The 25791-nt window shown below is 42.3% G+C and overlaps 1 protein-coding gene across 2 annotated transcripts in view; it reads right to left on the bottom strand.

Moving 5' to 3' along the window:
• Positions 1-25791, bottom strand: part of Txk (TXK tyrosine kinase) — a 46018-nt gene that overhangs the window by 10531 nt on the left and 9696 nt on the right. For both annotated transcript variants that reach the window (XM_052735912.1, XM_052735911.1), the window contains 6 exons: positions 23384-23438; positions 13138-13217; positions 12141-12268; positions 8607-8681; positions 5234-5405; positions 1971-2187 (listed from right to left, as the gene is read on the bottom strand). In XM_052735912.1, coding sequence (XP_052591872.1) covers positions 1971-2187; positions 5234-5405; positions 8607-8681; positions 12141-12268; positions 13138-13217; positions 23384-23438 — 727 coding nt within the window. The remainder of the gene's footprint in view (positions 1-1970; positions 2188-5233; positions 5406-8606; positions 8682-12140; positions 12269-13137; positions 13218-23383; positions 23439-25791) is intronic.

A 25791-nucleotide genomic window follows, 5' to 3' on the forward strand; every position in this document is an offset into this window, starting at 1 on the left:
GAAATATTCCATCCTGCAGGAAGTTTCTTGGGCAGGAAGGTAAACAACTCAAAATAGCTTCAGGAAGTCCCTGAAACTGACCAGATTAAGTAGGCCCCTTCCTGCCAGAGTAAGAAATTAAAACTGAGAGTCCCTGCTGGGCAGTGGTGGCGTATGCCTTTAATCCCAGCACTCGGGAGGCAGAGCCAGGCGGATCTCTGTGAGTTCGAGGCCAGCCTGATCTACAGAGCGAGATCCAGGACAGGCACCAAAACTACACAGAGAAACACTGTCTCAAAAACAACCAAACAAACAAACAAACAAAAAACCTGAGAGTCCCTCTGAATCAAAGCTGAACTGCAAAGAAAACTCTCAGAGGAAAAAAATCTGCAAAGAGGACTCTGAGACTAGAGGAGCCATCTGGAAAAGGTTTAGACCAAAGTCACTCAGGAAGGATGCTCCCCAAACTGTTGAGCTGCCTATAGGCTGTGTAGTATACGCCAGGTTCCCAACTTTGTGAGATGTCACCCACGTTGGGATAGGCCTTGTTGTCTTTGAGTCATTTCTGATCCTGTAAGTAACCCATCACCCACAGCCCTGTGCATACCCCCCCCCCAAAAAAAATTGGTTCACCAAGTTGGAATTTGGGGGTATCCGAACTTTGGTCTGTCATGAGTTCTCTGTCTGGAGTGAGGAGACACATGTGTAGCATCTCCCCAGGAAAATATTTGTCACACAACAATTATATGGACTGAGCAGGTTATATCTAGGAATATATATGTATATATATTCATGCATTCATGCACTAGCAATTAATGAAAAGGAGGCCATTATTTGAAGGAGAGCAGGGAAGGATATATGGAAGGGCTTAGAGGGGGAAGGAATGGAGAAATGTTGTAATTATATTATCCTCTCACAAATAAAAAAATAAGTATAAAAAGAAATTTAAGTAATTAGCTGGTTATGACACTGTAAATAATAAACACCATAAGGGTTCTGATTGAAGGCTTCTCTTGCCTTTTCCCATGGTGTTCTGGAATCAGTGTAACTACACCTCCAGCCTCACCCCTAGATCCTCCAGTCTCAAGGATGAGTGCTGTAATAAGATCAGTCTGGGAACGAGATTCCAGAGCACACGGTTATTTCTAAGGCACCACACCAGGAATATGTATAGAATTCTCAAATCCTCCCTTGAGTTCAATTGTATATTTCTAAATGAAACACAGAAGGACAAGGGGAGATGAGGGTGAGTACCCTGAAGCAATGCGCAGTGGTCTGGACGTGTTCCTTGAGGAGCAGAAGCGAGGACATGGGGCAGGGCAACTGGCATTTAGCCTGGGGTAAGAGAGTCTTTAAGTGGGCATGTTCTCAACATCCCCCAGCACAATGACTGGGCGTTTATAGTCTCTCCCACAAATGCCAACAACAGTCCTGCAGCACTGTCACAGCAAGCCACCTGAACCCCGGGGCACCTTCACCCCTGGGTAAGAGTTCCAGGGACCATTCCTTCCCTGCTTTCCCTCCAGGGCCTACATTGCTCAGCATATATGAAACGCTTGGAACAAATGTGGTTGCTGGAGTTTGACATTGGTTGAAAGGAAGAAGGGGGAAGTGAAAGAAAAACAAAGAACGAAGGGAAGAGAAAAGAGGAAAGATCATTGTGATTAATTGCTTCATTAGGTGGTTAATCAGTGAAAGACATTTTAGAGTAATGTCCTCCTTGGTTACAGCATTAAAGGGCAAATAAAAATAAAATTACAGGGTTGGAGGGTGTAATTCAGTGATACAGCGTAGGTTTAACAGGTGCAAGGCCTTGATTTTAATCCCCAGCACTGTAAAATAAATAAGAAAATTAATTGACCTTTCACAATAAAATGCATGAATTAAAAATGTTCTAAAATGAAGCCAAAGGCACATTTGGTACCAAAAGCGATCCCCCACGTCCTTTTGAATCCAGGTTCGTGACGTAAGGGGATTTGCCCCAGACTCACCAGATCCCTGTGAATATAGCAGTTCCTCTCCAGGTACGCCATCCCTTCACATATGTCCTGGCACATACTCAAGAGCAATGCCTTCTGCAGCTTGCCTTTTCTCTCCCTCAGGTAGTTAAGCAGGCAGCCATTTTCCATGAATTCTGTCACTATGTAGAGGGGCTTCTGCTGAATACACACCCCATAAAGCTGAACGAGCCTTGAGTGGGACAGTTTCCTGTGGACGAAAGACACACCAGTGAACTGGATTGCTCTTGCATTTGAAAACAGCAGTCTATCCATTTTTATGTTGGAGATAAGATAAGCATCAACCCAAGCGCCAGGAATGCAGGGCGTTTTCTTTCCACTTTATGCACTGGACATGCAGGCTCAGGAGTGTGCACCGCGCTCCCACGGTCATCAAAACAGAATATCTCGTGCCCTATGTCCAACTTGCCGAAGTGTCTTTTCCTTCTTTCTGTCCTGTCACCTTCTGCATCTTCATTATTGATTTTTTTCCCCAGCCTACGTTCTCAAGACTCTGAATCCTAGGCGTCCTAACTACAGCCTTCAGATGGAAAATTCCAGGCAGGCAGTGGGGAGGAAAGAAAGATGGACTGTCACAGGACAGAAAATGGAATTCTAAAGAGTAAAGCTATTTAAGAGTTAAATGTTCAGATAAAACAGGAGACTGAAAATGACTTGCCAGCATGAAACCGTAGTGTGCATTTGGTCATCACACAGAGTTCAAGTTTCCCATTTAAACATACTCATAATTTTTAAAAAGATTTATTTCGTTTCATGTGTCTCAGTATTTTGTCTGCACATATGTCTGTGCACCATGTGCATGTAGCACCCACAGAGGCCAGAAGAGGGCTTCGGACCGTGGAACTGGAGTTACTGATAGTTGTTAAACCACCAAGTGACTCCTGGGCTTCAATGAGGACGCTGCAAGGGCAGCTGAGTCCCCGAACAGCTAAGCCCTCTCTCCAGCCCCATTACTTACATTTTTTTAAAGTAATCTATGCTTCAAACATTTATTGAGTTCCCTCTCCCCACAACTCATGAATATATCATTCAGTGTCTAAATGCCTCTTAGGTCAACTGGGGCCACCATGAAAAAGAAAATTCAAATTAATGTTTGTAATTTTAAAAGACGTATCATGTATCAGCAATTTTGTGGGTCAGAAATATTGTGAAAAGTACCTCAGCAATGCTTTTCTTTTCAGCCATAAAGATAAAGTAAGTGTGTGTGTGTATGTGTATGTGTGCGTGTGTGCATGCATGCATCTGTGCATGCATGTGTGTGTGTGCATGCCTGCGTGTGTAATGATATGGGTATATATTAGACAACATACTTTGTCTGATTTATCTTGCAAGTCCATAAAGCATACTTTCAGTTAAGGAATGAGGTTTTCCTGTATGCAGAATAACGTCAGGAAAGCAAGTCTCAGTGCGAAACACTTCCATGTCATAAGAAGCCCGAGACCAGAGCTACACAGAACTATCTGAGAACTGAAACATTAGCAAGCAGTTGCGTATGAGGGCAACTGGAAAAATGTATCTGAAATAAGACAAATATCTACTACAAATAAAGCAAAAGCAAGCAAATGAGCCTTCATATGTGGTTCAGTTGGACAGAACGAAAACCTCTCACAGGCAGAGAACTATGCCAGCAGAAATGTGTGTTCCGCTTCCTGAAATGCTAGTTTCTCTACACACACACATCATTCCTCAGTTAGAGAAATGTCGTGACACACTGTAGGACAATTGGTATTTAAATTTGTTTTTTTTTTTTAAAGTATTGTCAAAACTTCTACAGCCTTCTCCTGTTATCCTTTCCTAACCCCTCCTCTTCGCTTGGCAAAAGAATCAAGTTTCATGGTTCTCAATATCATCTTTGGGGGCCATTCTCGAATTCATATCCTCCGGCTTGACCTTTCTCCTGAACTCTAGCCTCATGCATGTACCTGACTACTTAGTCACCGTTGATCTTCTAATGGGCTTCTCAAATTCAACACACACGCACGCACGCACGCACGCACGCACGCACGCACCACCCGGAGCTCCCTGCACAGCTTTCGGTCAGCTCCACTAAAAAACATTCTCGTCCTAGCATTTGCTTACTGTTTTTGCAACCCTGCAGAAGGGCTTGTGATTCTTACAAATTCCCAGACTCCTGCACCATGGAAGTTTTATCAGCTTCCTGAGTCTTCTGAGCAAGAGGAGAGCACTCCAGTTCCAAGGAAATCGCTCCACTAGAGTCTAATTCGTGAGTTCCCAGCCAGGGTTGGCTCTTTCAAGGAGCCCCCCATCGCCTCATGCTCAGACAAGATCCTGACATGGCTTTTAAACTCTGAATTACACGAGTCCTATTTTCTTTTCATACCGTGTCACTTTACTCCAAACCCACGCTACTACCCCGTCTGCCCTCCCGATGCAGAGCTCCCTGATCAGAGAGCAGAGGTCAGCAAACAGGTGTTTCAGGTGTGTTACAACAACAACAGCAACAAACAGTGGGAAGCTGATGTCCCTGGGAAAGTGTGTTTATCGTAATTCCATCCAGACTCCTTCTCTTGTAAATGGATAGAAGGGTATTTTGGTAGGCAGGTGGGATATGAGCTTGAACACTCTCAAAGTCATCATTGATTGGTCTTCCCTGGAGAACGGCTCCAGCAAATCACGTCTGGTTGTTATCTAATCTCTGTTCACTCTGTTTCCCTTTGGGGCTGCAAGTTTGGGACGGAACTACATTGCTCTGGACCACAGCACAGTTGAAATGAGAACACCTGGGTTTTTTGTTTGTTTGTTTTTCCCTCAAATACATTGGTGTTCTTTTAAACAAGCATTGAACAAATGTTTAGAGCACGTTGTTGGTTTGCACTAATCTGGTCCAAGCTCAGATTATAGTAACAAACTGTGACCAATATATTTACTTGGGTGAGGGCCAAACACCACTAACTAAATAGCACTTATTCAGCACCTATCACTGAGCTGAAAATAATAGACTTCCCTTGTCTTTCCAAATGATCATTCCACTAAGTCACACTGTGATCCAGTGCCTTATGGACTGTTATTCCCAATTTTATAGGCAAGGGCTTTGGAGACTGGAAAGCGACCACGTCCATGCACGTCACACAGAGGTTAAATACTTTGCCTGGGTGACACAACTAGCTTGGGCCGAGTTGTGACACAGTTGCAGGTGTGTCTGGTTCCAAAGTCCAGGTTCCGTCCAGGACCGGAGGCGTGGGGCGGTGTTTGTGTGGGGTGGGGCTCACACTCACATCATCACTTTGGCTTCTTCAATGAAGTCCTCTTCGGACATGGAACCTTCATTGATGGCCTTGATGGCGACGCGGATATGTGCTCTCCATTCTCCCAAGTGGACCACCCCAAACTGACCACTTCCAATCTCCTTGACGAAAGCCAACTCAGAGGGGTCTACCTCCCACTTTTCTAGAAAGGCAAATGACTCATGTTACAAGAGAGGAGAGAATGCTAAATTTTATTTTTGCAGAGAAAACATTTAGGAATTATCTAGTCACAGTCCCTTGTTTTACATAGAGGTTAAAGACATACATACAGGTGAGGACTGTAACTATTTTTAATATTCTCATTCACCTGCTTGAAGACAGTAATATATAACATATATATATATCATATATAACAAATAATATATAACAAATTGTGACTATCAAAACATTATGTTAAACATATCAGTGTACTTTTCTAAACAAAACTAGACCTGGGACCTAAAACATGGATGTTCCCAGGCTGGTTTTGTTATGGTGGTAAATGTGTAAATCACAGGAAGTTGGTGGTATTTCCTCTTCCTGTCTCAGTTCCTCCCACCGTTCTCACTGCTGAAGAGCCTTCCTGCCTGCTATATCCTCTCCCCAGGGAAGGACCTAATCATCTACTACGTATGTCCATTGCCAGAGTGCTAACCAACATGTATCTAAACATGGATTTGAGGTGAAGTTTGTGTTGCTGTATATTTCTTATTTCTCATAAGCAAATTAGGAAGAAGAAAGGAGGGGGAGGAGGGGGAGGAAGAAGAAGAAGGTTTTCAAAATAATACCCTTGAAACTGTCAAAGCTTTACATTTTTTTAGCACCTACTTTTTATACAGAAACACCACCATCTGCTGGAAGTTCAGGGTAATGCACCTAGCAGAATTTTTAAAGGCGATAACCCCCTCGAACCAGTGGTGGGAAATAGGCACCAACGAAGTAGTGAAATTCTGTTGTAAAGGTAACATGAGAAAACGGACTTATGACCTTGACAATGGCATGGAATTTCTTGATTGAAATATGATCACAGAGGGAAATATTAATAAATTGCAACTCATAATTTTGTTCATCTGGAGAGATGACTCTGGTTAAAAGTGCTTGCTGTTCTGAAGCCGGGCGGTGGTGGCGCATGCCTTTAATCCCAGCACTCGGGAGGCAGAGCCAGGCGGATCTCTGTGAGTTCGAGGCCAGCCTGGTCTCCAAAGCGAGTTCCAGGAAAGGCGCAAAGCTACACAGAGAAACCCTGTCTCGAAAAACCAAAAAAAAAAAAAAAAAAAAAAAAGTGCTTGCTGTTCTTACAGAGTTCAGTTTCCAGCACCCACACTATGACTCAAAATCTTTCTTAGCTACAGTTCAGGGAGACCCAGCTCTCTCCCTCATCTGGCCTCTACAGGCAACAACCACGCACAAAGTGCACTTACATACATGTAGACAAAATACTCATACATGTAAAATAAATATAAATCTTTAAAAGAAAGTATTAAGAATAGATCAATTGCCAGGTGGTGATAGTGCATGCCTTTAATCACAGCACTCAGGAGGCAGAGGCAGGTGGATCTTTGTGAGTTGGAGGCCAGCCTGGTCTACAGAGTGAATTCCAGGACAGCCAAGGCTACACAAAGATATTCTGTCTCAAAAAGACAAGAAAGAGAGAGAAAGAGAGCCGGGCAGTGGTGACGCACGCCTTTAATCCCAGCACTTGGGAGGCAGAGCCAGGCGGATCTCTGTGAGTTCGAGGCCAGCCTGGTCTCCAAAGCGAGTTCCAGGAAAGGCGCAAAGCTACACAGAGAAACCCTGTCTCGAAAAACCGAAAAAAAAAAAAAAAGAGAGAGAGAGAGAGAGAAGGAGGGGGGGAGGGGGAGGGGAGGGGGAGAGGGAGAAGGAGGGAGGGAAGGAAGGAAGGAAGGAAGGAAGGAAGGAAGGAAGGAAGGAAGGAAAAAGAATAAACCAGTCAGAAAAAGCATGAAATCTAATTTTAGGGTAAAATTGATGAGTATTGGATCATTAAAAGGAATATCCAAACGGCCACTATATCTATTAAAACGTGCCCAAAATAATTAGTCATGAGGGATAAACCATCGTACACTTACCAGATTGGCTAAAGTGTTAAGAAATACTAAATATTGGAAAGGGCGAGGGGGGGGGGGCTGGCATTCTTCTACACTGTTGATAGGTGTGGGATCTGGAATGAACTCTTTGGAAAATTGATTCTGCCTAGGAAATCTCAAATTGTGCATAGCCTATGGCCCAACAAAACTTCTCTGGAGTATACATACAGTGGATCATAACTGCACACTTATCATCTGAACACAAACAAGAACGTTCATAGCAATAGTAGTTGTAAGAACCTGAATGGCTGTGTGAAAAAAGGTAGTAATGCTAACTGTGTAGCAGTGCGTCACAATGAAAATGAGTCAGCCACACCCAACACCACAGATGAAATTGAAAGATATATGAGAACAGGAAGAGGTTAGACACAAGAGTGTGTAGTTTCTCAATCTATTAACTTAAGTACTCAAAACTTGGTGTGTATATATATATATATATATGTATACATATATATATAATGCTTGTAATGGTAAGGCTTATGCATCATTCTGTTTAAAAATAGGTTGAACTTTTTCTAAGAAATTAAAGAGCATGATATTCAGCCAACTTGCTAATTATGTAAGTTCTTACATATGGGAATGACAAAAGTACCCATAACACCCTGAAGTCACCCTTCCCAGCTTGCTTGAACCGAGGCCCTGAGTGAAGCATAGTCATTTTTATAGATTATAATTGTCATTGTTCTTTTTCCCCCACCCAGTATAATCTGAGTTCTACCAATGAGAGAAATGTAAGGGAGCAAACTTTTCAACAAGTCAGAAAACAAGATTCCCTGGCTCACGTTTATTCTCACAGACTTGTATATATCACACTTGCTAGAGAGTGATTTGAATCTGAGGGTATCCGTTCTGTTTTAACAAAGGTGAAGTGGAGACGTTCAACAGCTGTTTTTGATAGGTTCTCTTGGAAAGCAATCATTTCCCAGCCAACCTTGTAACCAGGAAAAAACAGCCTCAACATCCGGAGAACGTTATTTATCAAAATGGGAAAGATGACAGCTCTTCGTAAGGTGTAGTGAAATGTGAAATAAAACCAAAACATGGCTACTGAGTTCAAATGGCCCCAGGAGATGGGTTACTTAAGCATCTCCAGTAAGAAATTTAAAAATTTTAAAAGAAACATATGTAGGTAGACATTTCAAATGAACTGAGAATTTAGAGAATCTGTGGGGTGGGTCCTGGATGGATGGATGGATGGATGGATGGATGGATGGAGGGAGGGATGGATATCTTCCTTCAACACATATGTACTTTACCATAGCTAAAACCAGCTGTGGCTGGTAGACAGCTGCCCAGAAGCCCAACTGGATAGCGGAGACGGGACATGAGACCTAAGGAGAAAGAAAAATGAGTATATCAAGACTAGTTTACTAGTTACAGAAGGAAGGACCAAGTATACTAGAAGACAGTACCTGTCTTTAAATAATGAGGCAGAACAATGCTGCACCCACATTATAGTTTTCTAGTTTCCACCTGAAAACATTCCATTCATAATATATACTCAGTGTACACAATCTGAAGACTCTAAGTTAACAGAAATTCTCTTGCAAAATCTCAGTGTGCACAGATGAATTGTTAGCACTCCAGTGAAAAACTTGGCAAAACTGTTCGAATAATTGGAAACATGTAAGTATTAAATATATTATACAAAAATATCAGTGTTTTATTACAAACTTTCATACTAAGCAAGTAGTTTATACATACTGATGATGATAAATAGACCCTAAAATATTTCTGAGATCTCATTATTATAAAATATATTATATTTTCTTGAACATGAATTTGTATGTATTCTCTCAAATTTTTCTCTTATAACATGGGATATTTAATTAAATTGTTTCCAAAAGTGCTAGAAAAATTCACTTAGCCATTAAATTGAACACTTTTTGGAACAGGTTTTTGTGGGATTTTTTGTTGATGTTCTATTTTGGGTTTGTTTTGTTTCATTTTGTTTGAAGGTAGCATAGTAGAATGAGCAAGTCTTCATCTGACTGGGTCAGTCTGAAGAATTCCAGATTATCAGTTTCAGTTTATCAATAAACATTATTTGTGTCTTCAATTGCTGTGCATTGAAAGTCTGTTTGCATCATGTTCTAGCTTGACGTTGGGAGACGGTGTTGAATGAGAAGCTGTTGGCCTCTGCTCCCACAGACCCCACTTTCGAGCAAGGGTGGGAAATGAACCAGTGTGTGTATGCACCGGAAAAAGTAGATGGTAAACACAGGACAGCGTGGATAAAACGCTAGGAAGGCCTTTCAAACAAGAGGATAGGAATGAAGACACGGATAGACACAGAGCCATTCCCAAAGATCAGTGGGAGAAGCCCAGGCAGATAGATAGTATGTGCAAAGGCTGGGAGGCAGAGGCAAGCTCAGTCAGCAGAAAACGAGGGGTATTAAGGCCTAAAATATACAGGATCCTCTTCCAGGTAAATCCCAAAGACCTCAACACATCCAAAGACAGTTGAGATGCTTCCTCCTACAGGAAGATGTCCCTCAGTGAGGAACCTCAAAAAGAGACAGCCCACTCTAATGTAGATGATGAAGATGCACACAGGCTGCTTGGGGCACCGACAAAGAATGCCAAGCACATGAGATTGCGTGAAGGTGGGTTGCTGTGGGATGGTCTGTATGTCAAATGTGTTGCTCTGATTGGTCAATAAATGAATCACTGATTGGCCCGTGGCCAGGCAGGAAGTATAGGCGGGAGAAGGAGGAGAATAAAGCTGGGAAGTGGAAGGCTGGGTCGGGGAGACATTGCCAGCCGCCACGATGACAAACAGCATGTGAAGATGCCGGTAAGCCACAAGCCACGTGGCAAGGTATAGATTAATAGAAATGGATTAATTTAAGCTGTAAGAACAGTTAGCAAGAAGCCTGCCACGGCCATACAGTTTGTAAGCAATATAAGTCTCTGTGTTTACTTGATCGGGTTTGAGCGGCTTGGGACTGGCGGGTGAGAGAGATTTGGCCTGACTGTGGGCCAGGCAGGAAAACTCTAGCAACAGTGGGTACCAGAACAAAGAGCAGGAGGTAGGAAGAGGCAAAAAGTTATATTCAAGAAGTCGGTATTATCCTGGTTATGATGGGTCTTGCAAGCCCTGTCAGAGAGCATTGCGTTTTACAGCAGAGAAAAGGAGAAAGAGATGGGTTGGAAGAGATTGGGGGAGGGGGTCAGTCTCAGGCAAGAAAGTGAAATCTTCATGTTTCCATTTTTGTTAGGTCACTGGCGTAGCATAGTAGATGGGAGGGAAATGAGCTTTGGAGACAAAGTATTAAGAAACTGCTGGAAATTGCCCCCAGGACTAATGATTGATCGGGACAACCCTGATACCAAGGAGAGACAGGGATCTAAATGAACACATTTAGGATATGAAATTAATAGCATTTGGGACTTAGCCAAGAGTATTTATGTGGTGAACAGTTTATCATTCCTACCTCTTTTTTTTTTTTTTGTTTTGTTTTGTTTTGTTTTGTTTTTTGGAGACAGGGTTTCTCTGTGTAGCTTTGCGCCTTTCCTGGAACTCACTTGGTAGTCCAGGCTGGCCTCGAACTCACAGAGATCCACCTGGCTCTGCCTCCCGAGTGCTGGGATTAAAGGCGTGCGCCACCACCGCCCGGCTCATTCCTACCTCTTAATGTTGGAGCATCCTGGCCTTTCGTTATTTTGGAACTTCACCACATAAATACCCTTTCTTAAATGTTTCTTTAAAGGAAGGAGAAAAAGGAAGGACTGTTGAGGAAGCAAATTCAGAGCTGGCCTGCTGGTGTGTGTGTGTGTGTGTGTGTGTGTGTGTGTGTGTGTGTGTGTGTGTGTGTGCAGGGGTGTGTTGTATCCCCAGTCTGATCCTTGGCCTCCAGGCCTCTCCCCTGCACCTCTCTCTAACCAGACAGTTGCTGATTCTCAGAAATCCACGGGGACTCATCCCATAAGTGGAGACAGATGTCCTGGGATTTGTTCTCGATGTGCAAAACCAGTGTCACGGGAAAGTATTCTCTTTTCAAAAGAGTTTTTTTGTTTGGTTTTGGTTTTGGTCAACACAACTTTTCATGAATGGGATATTCAAAAGAAACTCGCGAAAAAAAGGTAAGGTAAGTTATGGTGGGTCTGTTCCAAGTTCTGTAATGCTGAGGTAAAACCCTTCGCTTCCAGCTCCAAGTGGCCTGGCACAGGCCGGGTGAGGGCTGAAGACCAGAGATGTGTCTGTAATTGTGGTAGAACTTTCTGAGATCCCTTATCTTTCCAGAAATGAGAGGTTTGTATAAGGAGAGCTGGGCAAGCAATAGCTGAGGAGAGGTGTCAATATTCTGGTCTATTTAGGTCCAAGTATAACTATGAAAGCCTGGATCTGTATAACTTTGTATTTTCTCACAACAAGAAAGAATAGAGGATGAGAGGCTTAAAGATAATTTCCTGTTGTAATTATCTAAACAAGAGAGGAGATTTGTGGGAGCAAGGGAAAGGAGCCTCATCATTTAGGGATTTGAAGCTGTATTACATTTAACCCTAGCTAACCTTCCAGAATATACGCTTAACTAAGTGCCCTTAGCTCCTCTGTCATCCACCATCTTTCTAATGTGGTAGGAAAAAAAATACTGCAACTCAAGTCTTGCTCCTTGGCTAGGAAAAAAAAAAAAAGACGCATTGATAAAAACAACCATTGCCCAAGAAAGATTATATTTCAAGTCCTTGGGCTGGATGTCCACAGTGGTTTGCTGCTGTTGAACATTTGAGGGCGTGCATGCCTTCCCTGACAAGGGACCGGCCCCCAGACCTGACTCCTAACTTACCAGCTGCGTTGTACTGGTGATACTGGATCAGCTCAGGAACCGATGGAAAAAGATGTCTTTCGGCCACGTACCATTGTCCTGCGTCATTCTTTTTAATCTGATAATGTTTTATTGAAGACTGTGTAGGTCTGTAATCAATAAAATGTCAGTTACTAGAGAAACAAAAGACGGCTTTAGAACTCAGTGTGTTCAGCCGTGGGACTCCAATGCTCACGCTCTCTTCCTGTCCACTCTGCACACCAAGGGGAGAACAGGTGGACTCGGCAAATACCTGGTCATCCCGGAACGTCTCTCACATGTCTCACTGGTACCTCATAGTCAACATAACTTTAGAAGACAAGCCCCATGTCTATAGGTAGAGTGGTGTCCATCGCGAAGCACACATAACTATTTCTTGAATGTTAAATGTTGACTAAACAAATGAGAGGGATTGGAAAGGTGAGAGAGGAGAGGGTAGTCGGCAGAGGGAACACTACTGAGCAGGTAACTGTGTTGCGCAGCCAGGGTGTTGTTACTAAACTGCAGACAAGCCGAGGTAGTTACTTCTCAGCTCCTTTCCTCACCAAGGGAGGGATGTTCCTGAGGTTCTGCCTTTCAGGTGCCTCTAGCCTCACCACAAGTTCCCATAGACACAGAACACCCCAGGCTGAAAGGCACAGGAAGCCCGGGGAGAATGTGACCCCCTAGAGGAGTCTGAGGGGTCTGAGGAGCATGCCAACAGTGTCTGCCACAACTAATCTAATTTGATTGAGAGGGTTTGTTGGAAAAAGGAAGAGAAAGCTATGTAATAGGTTTATCGTGTTACATATTACATGCCATGTACTAGATATAACCGAGATACAGTGTAAACCATGTAGTTGTCCCAGTTTCTAGGCCAGCAGGCTTCCCCCTAAGCTGAACCCTTTCTCATAGTCCCTATGTGATGGCATCTACATAAAAGCAAAACTGTCCCAAGGATTATTTCTAATATAATAAAAATCACAAAAGGAATGCTTACCTTCCAGCTCTTGTAAACACAGAAATTGTATAAGACCCCAAATGTCTGGAATCCCTCACGATAAATGCACCTTCTTTAGCCTGAAAAAAAATAAAATGTATCCATTTTTCAAGTGTATTCCTTCTTAGAAAAACAAACTGAGATATCACTGATAAAAGCCAAACCTAGATAGATTCCCTATAAGTAACTTATATTTAAAAAAATAAGTGACTTCTATATTCTTATTATTGAAGAATGAGATTGCTTTTGCTACCTTATCTCTCTTACAGATTTATGAATCATAAGATAAGAAATCTATAATCTATATTTTAAAACATTATCCTTGATTTTCCCAGGAAAAGTCCTCGTTTTGACAACCTTGCATTTAGTGGGTTTTGCTGCATTGATTAGGATAACAGATGAAAATCACTGATCCATATTTAAGGGAAAAAAAAGCCCTCTGAGACAGACTGACAAGACTACATGTTAGAAGAAGTGGAATGAAGTGTGGAGGGAGAAATATTTCTGGAAAGGCATAGAGTAGGACAAGAGATTAGAGTTCGTGAGGAAGAATACAGTAGGGGATCCTGTTGGGATCACTGTTGTAGGATGTGGGAGAGATGAAAAGAACAGCAGCGGGGGAGGGACATGGTAACACTGTCAATGCTCAGCTAAGAACTAGGTCCCTGTGGACACTCTTTGAAGAAACTCCAAGAAAGCTGCAAATTGCTTTCCAATCATTTCGACAGCTAGACTGGTTTGTCTGTTATAATACACCATTTCTGCTTTACTGTGTGTGCTTTTGTTCCTGAAGACAGAACAGCTGCAGGGTCTCTTATAAAACCCACAGACCAGTGATTCTCAACCTTCCTAATGCTCTACCTTTTAATACAGTTGCTCACACTGTCATGATCCCCAACCACAAAATTATTTCATTGCTACTTCATAACTGTAATTTTTCTACTGTTACAAATCATAATGTAAATATTTGATATGTAGGATATCTGGTATGGGACCCCCCCACACACAAAGGGGTCACAACCCACAAGTTGAGAACCACTGCCTGCTGTGGAGTAATCCTTCTATATACACTGTCAAGATGTGTTACTCTCATTGTTAATAAAAAGCTGACTGGTCAATAGCTAGGCAGCATTTTCAAGGTAGAGAAAATGCTGGGAAGAAGGAGGGCAAAGTTGGAGGAGTCTCGAGACAGACATGGAAGAAGCAACGTGGGAAGTGCATAGATGAGGTAATTGAGCCTCAGGGAAGTACATAATTAATCGAAATGGGTTAATTTAAGTTGTAAAGGCTGCCTGGAGATAGCCTAAGCTATCGACTAAGCATTTATAATTAATACTAAGTCTCTGTGTGGTTATTTGTGGAGTGGCTGGTGAGACAGAGCTGGTCAGGGGTCTAGGCAGAAAATTCTACCTACAGCTGCCATAGAAGATTCAAGGTTGTGCCTGGCAAGCGTGTGACCCAAACAGCATGAAGAGCCCCTCACAGTGCACCTTAGATACTAAACACAGTCTTCTCTCACACTTGCACAAAGACATTAGCCTCAATCGCCCACTAAACTCTCTTATAGGCATTGTAAATGGCAAAATCCAGCTTTTATTGAATTACTGTGATGCACAAGTGTTACACTATATACCAAAGGGAAACACAGGCTGTTAATGACAAAGGTATAAAAAGAAGTTTTGTGTATGCTTTCTACATGTGTTGTAGTAGGGATGCATATCAACATATGGAATACGCACATAACAAAATTATACATGGAGTGGTCTCTGCTTATAAAACTTCAAAGAAGGAAGACCACAAACAGCATTTTCTGACCACAAGGCAACAGAGCTAGTAATTTCTAATAAGCCCCAAAGTACAATACCCCGAGCATTGGCAGATTTTACATTTTCTTTTATCTAACTCAAGGAAATAAAAATATAAATGAGGAGAGATGGTTCAGCAGTTAAGAGCCCTTGTTGCTGTAACTCCAGCTCCACTAGATAAGACACATTCCTCTGGCCTCCAGAGGCACCTGTAGGCATGTGGGATACTCTCTCTCTCTCTCTCTCTCTCTCTCTCTCTCTCTCTCTCTCTCTCTCTCTCTCTCTCACACACACACACACACACACACAAATTAAAACAAGTGCTTTAGATATTAAAATATCTAAAATAACAAGGAAACACTTCATGAGAGCCTCTGCTGTGTAGTTCCAACAGTGTTCAGAAATAAGCCTATGCTCTTTTTATTTACATCAGTGCCCTACTGAGCAGCAAGTGAGTCCTGGGCAGGAGATTCTGGGCTGTATAAGAAAGCCCTGCAGGTAAGCCAGCTAGCAGCATTCCTCCATGGTTTCTGCTTCAAGTTCTTGTTTGAGTTATCACCCGACTTCCCTCAGTGACAGACTGCAACCTGTAAGCTGAAATAAAACCTTCCTTCCCTAAGTCATACTTAGTCAGAGTATTTTGTCATAGCAACAGAAAGGAAACTGGAACAATCAGTAGAGAGAGAGAGAGAGAGAGAGAGAGAGAGAGAGAGAGAGAGAGAGAGAGAGAATGAAAGAAATAAGCAAGCATATCTAATTCAACAAGTAAGAATAAGGGTTATAAAATAAACCCAGGTGTCTTAGTTAGGGTTGTTATTGCTTTAATGAATAATACATTGGGAAGAAAAAGTCATAGCCCATTGAGGGAAACCAAGGCTGAAACTCAAACTGAGTGGGTACCTGGAGACAGGGGCTGATGTAGAGGCCATGGAGGAGTGTTGCTTACTGGCTTTCTCCTCATGCCTTGCTCAGTCTGCCTTCTTATAGAACCCAGGACCACCAGCCCAGGGATAGCACCATGCACAATGAGGTAGGCCCTTCCCCATCAATCACTAATTAAGAAAATGTCCCACAGGCTTGCCTACAGCCAGATCTTACAGAGGCATTTTCTAAATTGAGGTTCCCTCCTGTCAGATGACTTTAACTTGTGTCGAGTTGACATAAAACTAGCCAGCACACCAGATAAAGTAGAAGAAAAAAATTAATAAAGATCAAAGTAGAAGATAACAAGTTATAAAGGTGAAAATATGATACAATCAGTAATTAAGTTCAAAATCTGGTTGTTCGGAAAAAATAACAGATAAGCTAATTAACCTAGTCAGCATCTAATTGTGAAAAGTATCAAAAATTATTCCACAAGATGAACAAATCAATGATCTGTAAAAAAAAAAGAAAGAAAGAAAGGAAAAAAGACTTCATTTGCCTATCTGTGGCAAATTTTAAAACTTAAATGCAATGGATAATTAACAAACAACTTATTAAGATTGAATCCAATATGAATAAAAATCCTAATGGATCTATGGATGAGAACAAAAGGTACAATTCTTAAAACATGGCAATAGAAAGCACCATAAGCACATACTAGAAAATACTAAACTTGAAAGGAAAAACCAGTATAGAGATTGAACAATTCCAGAGCAAAGGAACAAAAGATAAACTTCAAAATATAAGTGTGTAAGGTCATCTTCAGATCAGTAACATCAACGCAGCCGGGGCTGTGCAAAAAAGGAAGACCACCAAGTGGTCTCATTTCATCACAAATATTACAGAAAATGTTAATAAGTGGAATCCAGTAGCATCAGAACCCACATGCATCACAGCCCATTGACTCAAAGTGCCTAGAGTTTTTCCTAATGGCATCTGTACATTCAGAGTAACTGTGGGAAGGTTTGTTTTTGGTGTGTCATGGTGATCTTGAGTGTAAGGAAAGCTAAGGACACCAGAGAAAACCTCCGTATTTAAAACAGTTTGTGAACAGACAGGCTGGCCAACAAAGACATGTAGAAAATACAGAGAAAATACAGAGAAAATCCAAAATAAAAATATTTATCATTACGTATGTGGCAACCAAATGAACGCAGACTAGAAAGATACTTGGTAAACTCATAGGAATAAGTAATCTTCCCCTTACTCGTTGCAAGAGGAAACATTATGAATGAGCCCAAAGTAGAAGTTTACAAAGTAAAAACACTAACATCCTCGAAAAACATGGGGAGTGTTTTCTTGTAACCTTGGAGTAGGGAAGGCAATTCTGCTTTGATACAGTTTACCAACCTTTACAAAAACTTTGATAAATTCAAACACATAAAATTCAAATACCTAGTTCGTGCCAGGAAACAGACAATTGAAAACCTAGAGGAACTATTGCCCCATGCCACAAAAGGTTGGTTTCCTTAGCTATAGAGTCCACAGATTCTGAGAAAGACATCAAAAACCTAGTGGAAACCCATGCAGGGAATATGAACAGTTACAACAAAGAAAATCAAACACATAAAATGTAATGTATGAAGAATGCTGAACATCTCCAGGCTAAGAGAATGTGAATCAAATTCCCAGTGAGATGAGGCAACAGAGGAAGGATCCAGCTGTTTCACATGATACGCTGCCTGGAAAGGCTGTGGGAAACAGATGCTCTTCTATTTCTGGTGGGTATCTAGACCCCCTCACCATTTCTGCAGAGGGCATTTTGAGGTCTATGGAAGTTAGAAATGCACATTCCCTTTGGCCTCAGATTTCCATCTAGGGATTTATTCTACAAAAAGACTCATATAAATGGAAAAAGATGTGTGTGAGGAGAGTATTGAAGGCAACAATGTTTTAATAGCAAAAGAGAACACATCTCACTTAGTTTCCATAATGAACTATTGATTTACAAATTATGATTGTGGTGGTTTGAAAGAAAATGATCCCCATAGGGAATGGCACTATTGAGAAGTGTGGCCTTGTGGGGGTGGACTTTGAGGTCTCCTGTGCTCAAGCTACGGCCAGTGTCACAGACTCCTTCTGCTGCCTGTGGATCAAGATGTAGAACTCTCAATTCCTTCTCCAGCACCATGTCTGCCTGAACATCACCTGCCATGATGATAATGTACTAAACCTCTGAACCATAAGCCAGCCCCAATTAAATGTTATCCCTTATAAGAGTTGCCTTGTTACTCATGATACTCTTCATAGCAATAGAAACCCTAACTAAGACAGTGGTATATCTAAAGTAGAGAATGATGTGCAGATATAAAGTGAATGAAAGACACTTTTGTGTACTGATGTTGGAAGACTCAGTAGGAAGGGAAAAAGTGGTGTGTAGAAAAGTATATATAAGGGACCGAGGAGATAGATGATGGTTCAGGGATCCGAGTTTGGACCCCTAGCACCCATATAAATATCAGGTACATGTGGCAGCCTGCCAGTAATCCCAACACTTGGTAGGCAGAATCAGGGAATTCCTGAAACAGTCTGGCTAACTTGACTAGACAAATTAGCAAATTCTGGGCTTATGTGAGGGACCCTGCCTTAGTATATAATATAGAGGGCAATCAAGGATGATTCTGTGTATCAGCATGCGTGCGCGCGCACACACACACACACACACACACACACACACACACACACACAACACCTTGTCTTGTTTCTGGTCTTAGTGGACATGTCTTGAGTTTTTCTCCATTTTGATGGTAGCCATAGGTTTATCATATATTATGTTGAGATCTAGTCCCTTCATCCCTACTCCCAGGATTCTTGTCGTGAAATGATGTTGGATTTTGTCAAAAGTGATATGAAGCGGGTAAAGGAATAATATAGAGGGGAGGCTTAAGAGGGGCAGGAGAGTGGGGAGAAGAGAAAGGAATTTGAGGAGTAGGAGGGGGAGTAATTAACACTGAGAATATTTGAGAAAGTCATAGAGAAAAATGAACAGAAATTTTCTTAATAATAAGGAAAAAAGTCATATAGAAACCTACTACTTAAAAAATTTCCATGTATGCACATCTCTCTGTCTCTATCTCTGTCTCTCTCTGTTTCTGTTTCTGTCTCTTGTGTATGTGTGTGTGTGTGTGTGTGTGTGTGTGTGTGTGTGTGTGTGTGTGCTAGTTTAAATGCAATGACTTTATATGGGGGCTGGGGGATAATGATTTCCCCAGAGGCTATAGGCTGCCAATTAAAGGCCCAGTTTCAAGTATGGGATACCACCTCTCTACTAACTCAATTGTTAGTCAAGGGGGTCCCAGAGGACCCCCCAAAACATTATAGGCTATTCTCACTGTTCTTGTTGGCCTGCCAGAACTTGATGGTAAGACCCTCTTGTTGAAGACACCACACACTTTGGTCACAGAACTCAGAGTAATCAAGCTGGTACTGACCTAGAAGCTTCCTCCCTGCTGGCTAGCTTCCTTGGTACATGGAAGGTGTGATGGGGACTGCTGGGGAAGAAAAATCAATAGTCTTACTAGCTGTGGTCCCTATGGGCTAAAATAATGATAGGCCTACAAAGCTGTTCCCTTGAGTACAATCGTGATATGAATGTTATGGGGATAACCAACTGCTTTCTGACTGGATTTAAGGCCCCTTGTTCAGGAGGAAACTTATGCCAGGTTATGTAAATCTGGCCAAGAATCTGTGTCTAGGGGGCTCATAAATCCTAGGGGTGAACACACTACTATTATTTTGCTAAATGAACATTGTATCAAACTGCCCTCTAAATTCATATCTCTGTACTCATAGATTAATGCAGTTCTTAGTCTTTATCTTTGTGTAGTGGATGGCAGTTAATACAGAGTCAACTGATCAAAGTACAGAAAACATGGGTTGGCGGAATGCCCAGGGATAAGTAAGATAGCTGTATCACAGCCCCTTCCCCCACGAGAGTTAGGGAACAGTGCGTAATAGAGGACAGAAAGATTGTAGGAGCCCATGGAAGGGGAGGAGAGGTGCCAAACAGTGTCTTCTGGACTTGCCAGGACTTCCATATTCATGAACTCACAGCAGCTGTGGTTGCCTGCAGAAGCCTGTACGAGATCAATATAGTCAGCATTTCAGCAGAGATGGAGCAGGGACACCTGGCTCCCACCCTGGCTAAGGAGCTATTGACAGTTGATGGCAGGTAGTAGGAGAGTCAGTTCTCATTGGGCATGTGGCCCCTGGCAAGTGGACTACACTCCAGTGGATTGCTTTACCCCTGTGCATGTATGGGCGATTTTACTTAGCAGGTTATTTTTTTTTTTTTTAAGGATATGAAGTTGGAAGGAAGATGTGAGGAGATCGATATCTGGAAGGAGTTGGAAGATGGGGGAAGTGAATCTGGTCAAAATACATTGTATACTTGGAAGAAGTTCTTAATAAATAAATGTGTAAGCTAGTATCTAACTTTTATATTTCCATGACAAAACACCATGACCAAGGCAACTTCTAAAAGAAACCATTTAATTTGGGATACATAGGTTGCCGAGGGCTGGAGTCCTTGACCATCCTGGTGGAGAAGAGGGCAGCAGGCAGGCAGGCTTGGTGCTGGAGCAATAACTGAGAGCTTACATCTCAACCACAAGCATGAAGCAAAAAGATAAAGAGCTAACTGAGATTGGTGTGGGCTTTTGTTTTGTTGTTGTTGTTGTTTTGCTTTGTTTTGTTTTGTTTTTTCCTTTCATTTTTCTTTATTAAGAAAATTTCTACTCACTCCACATACCACCCACAGATCCCATCTCCTCCCTCCCAAGCCACCCCACATCCCCACATCCCCCAAATCAAGGTCTCCCATGGGGAGTCAGCAGAGCCCGGCACACTGAGCCTAGGCAGGTTCAAGCCCCTCCCCACTGCACCAAGGCTGTGCAAGGTGTCACACCACAGGCACTGGGCTCCCAAAAGCCTGCCCATGTCCCAGGGATGGATTCTGATCCCCCTGTCTGGATGCCCCTCAAACAGTTCGGGCCAAACAGCCGTCTTCCGTATCCAGAGAGCCTAGTCGAGTCCCATAGGGGCTCCACAGCCACTAGTCTACAGTTCATGGGCTTCTACCAGTATAGCCTGTCATCTCTGCACGTCTTCCCATCAATGTGGCACATATACACAATAGAGTACTACTCAGCAGTAAAAACAATGATATCATGAAATTTGCAGGCAAATGGATGGAACTAGAAAATATCATCCTGAGTGAGGTAACCCAGACTCAGAAGGACAAACATAGTATATACTTACTCATAAGTGGATACTAGATGTGAGGGAAGGGATGGCCAGACTGTAACCCCACAGCTCCAGAGAAGCTAGCTAACAGGGAAAGACCCTAGGAGGGACACATGGTGTGGGCTTTTGAATATCAAAGCACGCCCTGTCCCCGTGACAAACTTCTCCCAACAAGGCCACACCTCCTGATCCTTCCCAACAAGTTCCACCAACTGGAGACCAAGCATTCAAGTATATAAACCTATGGGGACCATTCTCATTCAAGCAATCACAACCAGTCAAACCTTTCTGAATCAAGTCTTGAAAATACCTAGCAATATTAAATCTGAACATTCAGTGTGTGTGTGTGTGTGTGTGTGTGTGTGTGTGTGTGTGTGTGTGTGTATGCAAGATGATTTTTACAAGGAAGTATATCACTCCAGTGTTCCAAACGGTAAGAAGCTGGAAACAATTTGAATGTTTATGAATATTGGATAGATTTTATATGTGCATATAATGAAATATTAAATAATATGGTGGTTCTAAGTGTACACATATGAATGAATTTTTAAAACATAATGTGTTCATACAAATTCAAAGTCTTGGATGGTGACTCATACCTATTATTTCAGTACCTGGGAGGTTGAGGCGGGAGGATTGCCTCAAGTTTGAGTCCAACCTGGGCTACCCAGTGAGACTTTGTCTCAAAAATAAGTCAAATACCAATATATATGATCTTTATGTCAAGTGGTGAAATTATTCATGTGCACATATAGATGATAAAATATAAATAGATGGAAAAAATGAGAACACATCTGTCCTTTCTGACTGCCTTTAGTGAATGCAGGGGGAAATGATGGATTGGGTTTCAACTGTGTGAACCCTTTAGAAATGTCAGGGCAGCTGAGCACAGTGGCACATGCCTGTAATCCCAACTTGGGAATGGGAGGAAGGAATATCACAAATTAAAGATTATTCTCAGTTATGTAGTGAGTTGGAGGCCAGCCTAGGCTACCTGAGGTGCTATCTCAAACAAAGGAAAGCAAAACACTGGGGAAAAAATCAGGGCTAAATTTTTAATATTTCATCAGTGTGGCAAGCACGTGGGCTGTTCCATAACTGTTTTCTCCACTGTCTTCAGCAAGATGAGACCTACCCATTACAGAATCTCTTGTGCTGGGCACGCACAGGCCTGTGATTTGGATCATGTGGCCTATATCATCTTGCTTATTGGGATTCTACTCCCAGCTTTCCTCCCCTTAACTCTCCAGGGTGGAGCTATTGATCTCACCAACTTTCCATAGCAAGCAGAGCTAAGCCTGTCTAGGTTCCGCCCACACCCACACCTGAGGCCAAGTCTTGGTTCCCCATCTTCCACGTGTGCCCCTATTCTCCAGTGGGTCTTCTCTGCATCCTGGGCCATTGCTGATGTGGATTTCTTTAATATACAAAACTGATCCTCATTCACATTTCTAGAGTCCCTCCACACCTGAGGTCACCGCAGAGTGACACAACACTTCCTCTCCAGGTTCTGGGTTTGACTCCTCATTTCCCCACAGTTCCTAGGCACTGGCAGTTGGAAACTTAGACCCTACGCTGTTTTGTCTTGGTTTGACCTAAATGGGTAGTTTTGATCTGAGTTTAATACTGTAACCACCAACTCTCCCCTTCGCTCCGAAAGACTAAAGAAACTAGCACCTCATAGTTCTCTGTATCTGTGTTTTTCAAGAGTGTAAGCAGAGGTCACAAGGGTAGAGGCTTTGCTGCGCAGAGGTCATATGGCGATGTTCTCGATCTGTGGGTCTAATGACCCCTTCACAGGGGCCGCCAAAGACCATCAGAAAACACAGATATTCACATTACAGTTCATAACGGCAGCACAATTACAGCTACTAAGTAGCAATGCAAATAATTTTCTGGTTGGGGAGTCAGCACAGCATGAGGAGCTGTGGTAAAGGGTCGCAGCATTAGGAAGGGTGAGAACCACTGTCATAGGGGTAACTCAGATGCAGACTCCACCGAGAGAAGGCATGTTGAATGACAGAGTCTGACACCGAAATCATTTCCGAGAGAAACGTGTTTCTGAGATTACGATGGCAGTCCATGAAAAGGTGATCTTATGCAAACACGCCTGATTTTTGACTTAGAAAAATGTACAGTGGGAATGAGTGTGTAATGGCATTTTAAGAACAGAAAGCATAGGAAGACACCTTTTGAATGGCTACACTCTTCATAATGGACTTGTCAGGATTACTAGAAATATTCACAGGCTTTTTCTGGACACACTGAATTACCTCTTGCCTCAATAGGCGTTCCGTCTGGTTTCTAGTAATGTTCTTATGGTACCATCTGGAAAAGTAACAAAGAACACATTTTTAACTTCATGTTAATTTTTCTTCAGGCCAAAAAAAAAAAACACCTCTAATTCCTTCATCTTAAAGTCTTTAGAATTTACTTTAGAAAGCTATCGCTTAAATTCAGATAAATAACGATGTTCTATTATGTTGCCAATTTACCAAGCTCAATACATTTTTTTCTCATTTCAAGCCATTACATAGTTCATTCTACCATAGCCACATCACCCTTCTTGCCCACACAGTACTTACATATAATTTTGCATGATTTAACATTTTGTAAAATCCCATGAAAAATATGAAATTAAGAAGTTATCTTCAGGGACTGGAAAGATGGCTCAGTGGTTAAGAGCACTCTGGCTGCTCTTCCAGAGGACCCAGGTTCAATTCCCATCACCCACATTGCAGTTTACAACGGTCTGTAATTGCTGTTCTAGGGAATCTGATACCCTTACACCAATGCACATAAAATAAAAATAAATTATTTTTAAAAAAAGAAGTATCTTTAACACATGCTTAGTTCTATGAGTAAACTAAAATATAGCCATTTCCAACTTCTCAGGAAGTTCCTATGTGCATGTTTTTAGAAGTGTTAGGTCGCTTCCCAAAGTGAAATCCATCCTGACTTATCTAATTCTCCTTAAGACAGTCTCCCCTCCTCCAGTATAGTTAGTACTTAGCAGAGTTGATGGACAGGGCCAGCCAACCAGTGATCCTGACTCCAGCACTCTCTCCTGGCTTCTCTGACTACAGTCTCCCCTGTGCCACTGAGCCACACTGGGATTCTTTCCTTCCACATACCAGCAAGCACCTTTCTACCTTCAAACCCTGCGTTCCCTGCATTCAGCATGTCATAGACCATCATACACAGTAGGCTTATGAGGTAAACATGTAGTTCGATGTGACCATCCTTAAGCAGTAATCTCAAAATGTACAGAAAAGAGAGAAAGAAGGTCAGAAAACAAAGACAGAAAGGTCGAGAAACTTTCAACTTCAAAACAAAGAGCTTTAGACATAATGGAGTATTACTGAGAATACTGCTCTGTGGAGAGAAAAAGGCCACACTGAGCACGAGCTGAGTCACCACGGATGGGCCAGAGGTGGCTAACCGAACGCCATAAAAGGATGGAGTCTCTCAGTATGTGGACTTCCCCTAACACCTGGCGGTGAGAAACTGACTCGAAATCTAGATGGTCAGCTGCCTAAACCCCTGATGTCATCCAACTGAAAAAGAAACCGTAGAAAAGATGAACCACAGGCAGCAGGAGGGGATGACAGTGGATGAGACAGAGAAACTGGCCACTCAGGGTGTGGGGGGAGAGGGACAATGAACATCAGCTGGGACTTCACATGAATTGGAGGAATTTCAAGGTGGGTCCGAGACTTCTCACAGAAAGAAGAAATCCCTTCCGAAGAAATGAGGCAGCCTTAAAGACACGGGCGCTAACATGGAGAGGTCACCACTGGTTAAGGTATAAAATCTGCATGTTAAAAGAAAATAGTGATGAGCGTTCACTAAAATAAGTGGACTGTTAAAGGCCAAGACTGTAAAGGGACACTCAAACTGAGAGAAGTCCATATAAATTGCATTCTTAAATAACATTTTCCACCTGCTATGGTGTTGGTGATAATTTTAGTATTTTACATCTGTTTATCATAGTGACAGATAACGAAAGTGAATACATTTATTCTGCTTAAATATGAATTTGAAATGCATCCATATGGAGATATCCTAAGAATGACTTCAAAGTGGTTACCCCAGAGCCAGGTAAAAGTCTGTAACAAAGTCAGGGTCCTTGAGGGACTCTTCCCTTTCTAAGTCACAAAGACGTTCAATGAGGGTGATGTGAGATTGGGAGCAGTGGTTTGGCATTGAATCCATTTCAATCATATGCTAAAAGTTAGAAGGGCTTTTACAAAACGAGGTGAAACTCTGTCTTTGTTTCATTTTCCATTGCTGGGCTTGTTTTGACTCAGAACAGTAGGTTACAAGCCATTGTCTCTGGAAGCTGGGGCAGCAGGAACCAGATGTTACTGGTCGCAGTCCATCCACAGACAGGAGAGAGGGGAAGAAATTCATGCTGCACACCAGAGCTCTGTGACAGGAGAGGGGGGAAGGAATTCATGCTGCACACCAGAGCTCCGTGACAGGAGAGGGGGGAAGGAATTCATGCTGCACACCAGAGCTCTGTTGCTTTCTCCGTTCTGTTGTTTGTTTCCAGAACTACTTGGGATTTTCAATACAAATCACGTTACTGTAGTGAATTTACAAATGAAAACACCATGCAACTAGATTTGTTGCGATGGCCATTCTATTGTTGCTTGTCAACTTGACTACATCTGGAAAA

This window comes from Peromyscus californicus, unplaced genomic scaffold, assembly GCF_007827085.1.
Source record: "Peromyscus californicus insignis strain IS unplaced genomic scaffold, ASM782708v3 Scaffold_13__1_contigs__length_99412109, whole genome shotgun sequence".
In the NCBI taxonomy this organism is placed as follows: Eukaryota; Metazoa; Chordata; class Mammalia; order Rodentia; family Cricetidae; genus Peromyscus; species Peromyscus californicus.